Source organism: Nanorana parkeri, unplaced genomic scaffold (genome assembly GCF_000935625.1).
Source record: "Nanorana parkeri isolate BGI_ZX_2015 unplaced genomic scaffold, ASM93562v1 scaffold2903, whole genome shotgun sequence".
NCBI classification, from domain to species: Eukaryota; Metazoa; Chordata; class Amphibia; order Anura; family Dicroglossidae; genus Nanorana; species Nanorana parkeri.
The window spans coordinates 65,533-75,284 of NW_017309171.1; the positions used below are offsets into that span (position 1 = coordinate 65,533).

The 9,752-nt window shown below is 51.6% G+C and overlaps 1 protein-coding gene across 1 annotated transcript in view; it reads right to left on the minus strand.

Moving 5' to 3' along the window:
* HAUS7 (HAUS augmin like complex subunit 7) overlaps window positions 1-9,752 on the minus strand; it is a 16,152-nt gene that overhangs the window by 3,412 nt on the left and 2,988 nt on the right. The window contains exons 4-9 of the mRNA XM_018574368.1: window positions 8,005-8,066; window positions 6,999-7,108; window positions 5,663-5,818; window positions 2,893-2,986; window positions 1,353-1,562; window positions 1,123-1,234 (exon numbers count right to left, since the gene is read on the minus strand). Coding sequence (XP_018429870.1) covers window positions 1,123-1,234; window positions 1,353-1,562; window positions 2,893-2,986; window positions 5,663-5,818; window positions 6,999-7,108; window positions 8,005-8,066 — 744 coding nt within the window. The remainder of the gene's footprint in view (window positions 1-1,122; window positions 1,235-1,352; window positions 1,563-2,892; window positions 2,987-5,662; window positions 5,819-6,998; window positions 7,109-8,004; window positions 8,067-9,752) is intronic.

The window sequence follows — 9,752 nt, forward strand, 5'->3', positions numbered from 1 at the left end:
CGGGGGTTAATTATCAGCACTATAAGCGGTAACCCCGAGCCACACTCTGGATTACAGTTTAGCGTTACTTACCTTGCCCCTGGAGCCGCACTGTGTCCTCCGACCGATGCCAGTATCTGTCTTCCGCCCCTTGCGAGCGTCCGCGGAACCGGCGGGAAAGAATAATAAAAGAAAAATCAGACCGCCAGGGAGGTTAAAAAGTGAACTTGCCCTCCCCTAAACCTCTCCCGCCAGCATGGACACTGACACTGCTGAGCTTTCCTTTTGAGGATACTAGTTCTCTGGCTTTCACACTGAGGCTTTGGCTTCATTGCTTCCCGAGTCACTGACCTGGACACAGAGCGATAAGGAATGCTGACACTCATTTACAACAGGTTTGTTGGAGGTCTGCGACTAGGACACTGGCACGGAGAAGGCCATACTTCCCTAATGAGGAGTAGTGATGGGCTCGGGCGTGTTTGCAGCTCCACGTGCCGACAGCGCCAATCACAGGTACTGAGACATTATGCCGGTCCGCAGCTGCAGAGATCGGGAAATGTCTCGGTGCCTGTGATTGGCGCTGCCAGCTTCCTGGCGGGCTCGGCACGTGGAGCTGCGAACGCGCCTGAGCCCGTCACTACTGAGGAGTAGACTACATGTAGCCTGATCCCTGTGGCTCTCCTTGGATCTCAGGCTACATGTAGGCCCTTGACTTCCGCTTAATTGAGATCAAGCTTGTCCCAGCAACTGTTTAATTTCAGAGCCACGACTGCTCACTAACCCCCCCCCCCGGAGAAAAGTGCACTGCTAAGTGCACTGCAAGTCCCTTTTCTTTTTTCCTTGCGCTGTGCGTCACACTGACCTCGGCGCTGTGCGTTACATCACTGACCTCTGCGCTGTGCGTTACATCACTGACCTCTATATTCGGCATTGCACCACTGACTTCTGTACTGTGCATCACACCGCTGACCTGGCGGAGTTACAGCCGGGGCAGGGTAGGGGGTTAGGTGGGGCAACTGGTGGCGAGTAACTTTTAAGGCCTGGCTCGTAGCTCAGGACTTGAAATTTTGAGCCCTGATATACTGTATGTCAGAAAGAGTCAACCAAACTATTCCCCAAAACATTTCTCTTTGTCTTACTTACGTAGCGTCGCCACGCTGCCTCCTCCCCAGGACTCTTTAGACTGCTGCCTCTTCCTCACCAGCTCCGTTATGGTGTCCGAGGTCGCTGTAAACTGGGCGATAGCCTCCAGCTCCTAACAATGACAATGGAACATACAGTGAATGAGATCTCTATCATCGCTATAGAAAAGCCTGAGATCAGTCAGAAGATGACACCGGAAAGGAATACAAATGTAGAAAACACTGAATGACCTTGCTACAGCTACCCAGCAAGCGGTGAACAGACTGGAATAGAGGACCGCAGGGACTGAGGCGAGGTGCTGGGTGACTGCAGTGCTCCTGAAATTCATTCTCATAAACCTGAGTGAAAGCGGCAATGAGCTGGTGGAAGTCTGTCATCGCCAACTTCAAAGTCTGTATGATGGTTTCACGGCCGGGCTCAGAGCTGCAGAGGAAGGTGCACTGCCATAGAAAAAAGAGAAAGAAGCAAAATATTAAAAAACATGCGAAAAAGAACAAAATCTACAATTTCCACAATCATTTCTGTACAGCTCTCTGAAGGGTCACACCAATTTCTATAGGCGTCCGCTATGCACACAGCACACTTGGGAATGCTTCACCTAAAGTCAATAGTGATCTATGATAAAAGATGGCGTCAAGCAAGCCCCCTATGTAATAGCAAATATGATATGACAAGTCCTCTTTATGGAGACATCAGGGGTCTTTCAGACCCCTAATATCACCTAGGGACCCCAGAGAAGCAGATGAAGCCGAGATCTGAGCCAGAGAATTTACAGAGACACCAGAAGTTATCTAATATACATCACTTCCGGGTCCTTTGATCGGAGGAGAGCTCAGTGGCTAGAAGTCTGCCGATCTCTCTCCGATTGATGCAGGGAGACACGCCATGCTGGTCCCGGGGACAGCACACTCTGCTGATCGGTACAAGTGATCTGGCAGCTATATAATCACCGGATCGCTTGTATCTGAACGGCAATTGCCTGCTGTTTACAGCGATACCAAGAACACGGCTGCAGCACCAACTGTGTTCTTGGTATAACCAGTTCAGTGGCCGGCCGTATATGTACGGCCATCCGCAGCAAGTGGTTCATGAAGGGCAGCATCATGAAAGTATGACTTCTAACCATAAAAAGAAGGTTTAACATCACTTTAATTCTTCCTCTTGCCTGAAGGGTCCCTTAAGGGCCCGTTCACACCATTTGCAGTGCGTTCCGGCCCAATTCTGGCCAGAACGGACTGCCTCGCATTGCGGCCGGCTCACTTCTTAGTGGGGAAGGAGGGGGCGTGGTGGGCCATTGAGGTGAATGGCACCGTAGCCACACCCTCCGGCCACAAAGCGATCGCCCGCACGGGATCGCAAGGCACATTGTGCCTTTGGTCCGGTGTGATCAAAGTAGTGCTGGCAGCATTTTGATGACACCGGACCACACTGCAGGCACAATGTGCCTTGTGATCCCGTGCGGGCGATCGCATTGCGGCCAGAGGGCGCGGCAACGGTGCCATTCAATTGAATGGCCCCCGCCTACCCCACTAAAAAGTGAGCCGGCCGCAATGTGTTATGGTCAGAATTGGGCCGAAACGCACTGCAACTGGTGTGAAGGGGCCCTTACACCTGTTACATACAAGCAAAGGCCGATCACGTAGCTGTGATGAGTACCAGAAGGCAACAACAGACAAGTGTGCACACCGGCATATACTTGTATGAGGTAGGAACGGTATTAACAATAACATGTTATACAGCATACATATACGAAACCATGCAAAGCCGCACCTCTTCTTTAAGCTCAGTCAGCGCCGTAGAAATCTTCTGCAGTTCCTCTAAATGTTGAGTAATGACGATCTTTTTGTCAGATGGAAGAAGTGCACTAAAAGAAAGAACATAAGAAAAGAAGTCCCGATAAAGTAATACAAAAAGGGCAATTTGTAAATATATGCAAAACATACAACACACTCATATAAACATAGAATATTTAAAGAATATATATTATCCACAAACACGCCTTATGTACATCTCTGCAATACAGACAGATTTCCCACATTTCTTTAAAAACCGCAGGGAAAAAAAAACAAACAAGCAGGTTGACCCGGGTGATAGGGTTGGGGGAGGAGTGTAAATCGGTGATGTCCAAGGTGGACCCGGGCGGTAAGGGAGGGGTACTGGTGATGTCCAAGGTGGACACGGGCGGTAAGGGAGGGGTACTGGTGATGTCCAAGGTGGACCCGGGCGGTAAGGGAGGGGTACTGGTGATGTCCAAGGTGGACCCGGGCGGTAAGGGAGGGGTACTGGTGATGTCCAAGGTGGACCCGGGCGATAAGGGAGGGGTACTGGTGATGTCCAAGGTGGACCCGGGCGATAAGGGAGGGGTACTGGTAATGTCCAAGGTGGACCCCGGCGATAAGGGAGGGGTACTGGTGATGTCCAAGGTGGACCCGAGCGATAAGGGAGGGGTACTGGTAATGTCCAAGGTGGACCCGGGCGATAAAGGAGTGGTACTGGTGATGTCCAAGGTGGACCCAGGCGATAAGGGAGGGGTACTGGTAATGTCCAAGGTGGACCCGGGCGATAAGGGAGGGGTACTGGTGATGTCCAAGGTGGACCCGGGCGATAAGGGAGGGGTACTGGTGATGTCCAAGGTGGACCCGGGCGATAAGGGAGGGGTACTGGTGATGTCCAAGGTGGACCCGGGCGATAAGGGAGGGGTACTGGTGATGTCCAAGGTGGACCCGGGCGATAAGGGAGGGGTACTGGTAATGTCCAAGGTGGACCCGGGCGATAAGGGAGGGGTAGTGGTGAGGTCCAAGGTTGACCCAGGTGATAAGGGGTGGGGGTGGGGGGGTATTGGTGATGTCCGAGGTTGGCCTGGGTGATAAGGGGGCGCCGAACTCGTGTTGTCTCTCCAAAATCCTTACCAGACCCTTGTCCAGGAGAGCAGGTCTGGTATGAATTTTAAAAGGGAATCCCATGCAAGAACACACACACATCGGGAGTCCCCCTCTATCACATCAGAGGTAGGTACCCCTGAGGAGGCCAGAAGGCACCGTGGTTGAGGAGGACAACCTCAATATCACATACAACTTATTCCAGGTCAGCGATTCCCCAATTTTTGAAAAAAAAAAAAAAAAGTACTGCAAAGTCTGCTTTGGAGCATGCACACTTGGTACGGGGGCCTCTGTATTGATGGTCTGTCGCTATAGTTACATAGCAGCAAATCTTTTGAGAACGCTTATTGAGCGCGCTGGAACTACACAGATCTGAAGTTACGACTTTCTAATCTGCGATCAATCACTAATCCAATACTGAAGGCACAGACAGTCATTCTTTAGGAGGAGGTCAGCAATGGCAGCCCCAATAGCCTCTTCCTGTCTACATTCATTCACCAGAGTCAGCTACACATCATCACTCTGAACTGGCTTCCTGATCGTGACAACGCGGGACCATGCTTGCTCAAAGTGCGTGAGCACAGCGTCTTGTGGTCTCCACCAGGGGTGTATATGACAAGGTGACAATGCAGGAGCACAACTGGGGGACAGTGACAAACTCATAAGAGGGAAGGAAAGCCTAGGCCACACACACACACACACACACACACACACACACACACACACTTTAATTGATGAAGCTTATATGAGATTTTAGTAATTGGGTTCAGATTCACCGGAAGAAACCCTCGTGTCCATCCCCCACCCCAAGGGGTGTATTTACTCTGTTTCCCCGAAAATAAGACCTAATACCATTTTTGGAAATTGCTCAAATATAAGACCTACCCCAAAAATAAGACCTAGTTGTGACCATTCCCAGGGCCGGTGGCGGCATAAGGGGGGAACTTGAAGAGCCGCAGGAGAGAATCGGCGGTGCCAACGAAGCCGGCGCTAGAGGAAGTGAGGCGGCAGCGGAGGGACCAGAGTCGCATAAGCCGATGCTTCCTCTATAGCCCCGCCTCCTGTCACAGGCGGAGTGATACCAAATGCACTCCGCCTGCGAGGAATCCATAGTGAAAGCGCTCTTCGCCCATTCTGGTTACCAAATTCCTCCTGGAAAGGTACGGCACCCCTGATTGCCCTGATCACCCGATTCTTAACTTTGCCATTTTGGATTATTTAGTTAGGATTTGCATTAACTTTGGATTGTTACACATTAAAAAAAAAAAAAATAACCTACCCCCCAAATAAGACCTAGGTGTGTTTTTTTGGGGCAAACAAAAACATAAGACAGTGTCTTATTTTCGGGGAAACACGATAAGAAACGTTTTCAGAGGCATTCGCACTGCAAACATCTGATCACTAGATGGCGCTGACCAGCATAGGAATCTCCATGGCTCCTCTGCGCCATCTAGTGGCCATAAAGTGATGCAAATGTGAAAGTCAGATGTTTGCAGAACGAAGGGATCCCCAGAAAGTGGCTGCACAGCGCCCCTGCCACCTCGCACAGAGGGGAAATCAATAGGAAGGGCACAGGAAATGTCAGATTTCGGATTATAATACGGGTTCAGTACGAGGGGAGAATGAACAAGGATTTAGCTGGTGTGTCACATGTGCCGTACCTCTCTTGCAATTCTTCTTTGAGCAGTAAAGGTTGCAGATCGGCTGGCCAGGGATTGCACTCGGGGGCGAGCGTTGCCTGGAAGTGGGGGCTGGAGAAAAGCTCCTTCAGAAGTTCCTCGTTCTCGTAGGCGTTCGTGAAGAAAGCTTCGTCAACGCTGAAAGTGGAAATATTACAAATCAGTAAAAAAAAAAAAAAAAAAATCAACAGATCAGGCCGCTTCCGACCGTTCCATCGGATCCCAGAAACCTGGAAATCACCAAATAAAATACAATACCCGACCAAACTCACAGTCCTTCATTGTGGAAAGTCGCAGAGTACAGACTCCCCAACAGACGCAAGAGACGCGGCACCTAATTCTCCCCAGCAGACAGTAGGGATGTCCCGATACCAGTATGGCAATGCCCCGATAATTAAGGCCGATACTGGCCCTTTAAATAGGCTGCCTCAGGTCTCATGCTTGTGGGGTCCTGAAGCAGCCTTCCGGGGACCTGGCAGTAGCCGTCTTTGACACTGCCTGCCAGATGTCACATGACCATCTACTTCCCCCGGATACAAAACAATTATTTTAACCAAAACCGTATTTAGCAATGCCAAAAAGAGCTTCTCATTGGTCAGCGCCGTCAGGTGACCACGCTGACCAACGAGTGCTTGCAATTTGCGAGCGAAATTCAGAATACATGGAACAGGAACAGATAGTGCATCCGTACTGGCGGACGGGAAGGACCGTTCGTTGAAAGGCAAGTGGGAGGGGCCAGATGTGTGCAGGCAATTCCATTTTCCAAAATTACTTGGGGAAAGTGAATTTACTCTTTAGTAGGGACGCACCGATACCGGTATTTTGGTACCGCGTACTGATCATTTTTTTTTCGGTACTCACCGATACCGAGTAACGGAAGTCCCATTCAGGACGCCAGGCGGCGTGTAATGACTCGCCACCCGATTGGCCGGGAAGCGTATAATGACTGCCCGCCCGGCTTCCCGATTAACAAGAAAGTCTGCCCCCTCTTACCTTGGTATGCGCAGCCTGTCACCCCCGGGGGCCTCTCCAGCCAGAACGCGGCCTTCCTCCGGTACCCAGCCGGAGCCGCCTGGCCGGCCAATCATGGAAGCCGGCCACAGTGTAATGATGCGACGCCCTGCTATCTGATTGGCCGGCTCCATGCTCCCTCATCATGAGACGTATCGGAGAATCCCTACTCTTCAGGGCTGCTAAAGTTATTTAACTTTTTTGTGTAACATTTTCCCCCCCCCCCCCACTGATTTGCTGACGTGTGCAACATTGCTCAATGCTCTTTGAGACCAGAAAAGAAAAAAGACATAATAGCATGACTTACCCCTGAGAGGAGCATTCCATCCCCGAATTCCTGGATATATTGGGGGGCGTCTGAATCATGTCCAGTAAGCGTCCCATGAAAAGGAGTTGTCTGCTTGGGGGGGCGTGTCCCTGATGGAAATGATACACATGGTCAGACAGGAACAGAGGGGCTGCAGAGCAATATCATCGGCTTACATTTTGCTTTCCTTGGCTCCTCCCATGACACCTTCCCAGGCTCCTCCCATGACACCTTCCCAGGCTCCTCCCATGACACCTTCCCAGGCTCCTCCCATGACACCTTCCCAGGCTCCTCCCATGACACCTTCCCAGGCTCCTCCCATGACACATCAGCTGGGTCTCTGTGCTTCTTTATGCAATGCAGGCAGATCGTGGCTGGAGGGAGGGGCCAGCAGGGTGCTGTATATAGCTTTCTACCTGAGTACTGATGCAAGCAGTGGGCTGATTCTTGTGAGATCTTTGAGAGGGTGTCAGTCTGGCTGAGTGGGCGATCCTAGGCGGGCTGCATTTACACCACCCAAGGTAACGCCCACATGTGGTGCGGGGAGACACCATTGGTTCCTGAACGGGAGGGGGGACACACCATCGGTTCCTGAACGGGAGGGGGAGGCACCATCGGTTCCTGAACGGGAGGGGGGAGGCACCATCGGTTCCTGAACGGGAGGGGGGAGGCACCATCGGTTCCTGAACGGGAGGGTCTGGGTTTATTATACCCACCTGGTGTAATTTCAGTGTTCTAATGAGGAAAGCTGCAGTGTCTGAACACCTTCAGGTGTATTTAACCCTTAGATCAGGGGTGGGCAAAGGCCCTCCCAGCTGTTGTGGAACTACAAGTCCCATGAGGCATTGAAAGATTTTCACAGCCACGACTCCCAGAGGCGGATGCATGACGGGATTTGTAGTTCCCACAGCTGGAGGGCCGGAGTTTGGCTACCACTGGATTGGATCATTCCATGGGGCTTTCATGGCGAGAAAATATAAAAAGATAATCAGACAAAACAAAATACCTTTATCAGGTCCAGATCTCCGTCGTGACACAGCATCAGCTCAAAGCCAAGTTTTGCCATCTCTGTCAGGAGAGGAAGAAAGGTCGGGTAGATTTCGGGCCCTTGGCACTACACAAACATTTTATACACAAGACATCATTTCCTTTCATATCCCTTAGCAGCACATCAGGTGTCCCCATCAGGGCGACCTCTTAACCCCTTCCTGCCCGGAGCCATTGCTTACATTTGCACACACAGTTTTTTCATCTGTTACTTTAATTTTTACACTCAACTTTATTGCTATCACATAGGGGACTAACAAGCACCCTATGCAATAGCAAATGTAATGTGACAGGTCCTCTTTACGGAGAAATCCGGGGTCATACCCCTAATGTCACGTAGGGACCCCAAAGAAGCCGATGAACAGATCTGCTTCACCAGCTTCTTCTGGCTCTAAGAGCCGGAGAATGTGCCCGGTGACACCGGAAGTGATGTGATGCGCATCACTTCCAGGTCCAGTGGTCGGAGGAGAGATCAGCAGCTGGAAGCCCGATCCATCAGGGGAGACCCTCCACGCCAGTCCCAGGCTCACACGGGGGACAGTGGAGCCCGGGAAGCCGACGGCGGCAGAGGGAGGGGATTCGGGGGGACGGATACGGCAACACACCGTACAAGGGATCAGATGCCTGTACAGACGCCGGATCGCTTGCATTTAAACAGCAACCGTCTGCAGCAGCCGTGTTATTGGTATAACCACTTCCAGCGGGTGACATGTATTTACGTGAACCCGCTGGAAGTGGTTAAATCAACTGCCCCGTCACTGTGCCCCCTTACATTATCTACCCCCTTACAAGCGCCCCCTTACACTGGTTGTCCCCGTCAGAGCGCCCCCTTACACTGGTTGTCCCCGTCAGAGCGCCCCCTTACACTGGTTGTCCCCGTCAGAGCGCCCCCTTACACTGGTTGTCCCCGTCAGAGCGCCCCCTTACACTGGTTGTCCCCGTCAGAGCGCCCCCTTACACTGGTTGTCCCCGTCAGAGCGCCCCCTTACACGAGCTGCCCCCTTCCATCGGCCCTCCAGCTGTTGTGGTACTTCAAGTCCCATGAGCCATTGCAAGAGTCTCCCAGAGACAGAGGCATCATGGGATTTGTAGTTTCAGCACAGCTGGAGTTTGCCGACCCCTCGACTCTTTCTGCAATATGATCAGTATTGGGAGATGGGATCGTAGGATTTGATTGGTCACACATGGAAGGAGGCGGAGCAGAGACGACTTATAAATACGCAGCTCATGTTTACAGAATGTCTCTCGTATTAATGACCCTCCTAATCTAGGCAGATAAAAGAAGGTAACGTTTAACCGAATATGGCCGACATGTGAGGTTTCCCCCGACTCTTATCACAGTTCACACTCAGTGACCGCTTTCTCCAGGAGACTCAACCCGCTCACCTTCCCAAACTTAAAGGGCAAGTCCAGTTTTTTTCTCAGCAAATGCGGGAAAGTGAAATTACTCCCCACAGACCGAATTCTCATAGTCATACCTTTGGGGGAGCCGCCACCCCCCTACTGCAGCAAGTATGCGTCCCGTACGCAGCATCGCACTCTGCATATGGAATAATGCAAGCAGTCATTGGTCAGCGCGGTCACCTGATTAATAACCGCTGGCTGCAATGCTGTGCCCCTTACACCGGCTCTATGGAATGGCTCCCTTGCTATCCAGGCCAGCCAGATGTCTGTCCCGTGCTGCCTCCTGGCTCGGAGAGGGGGGGG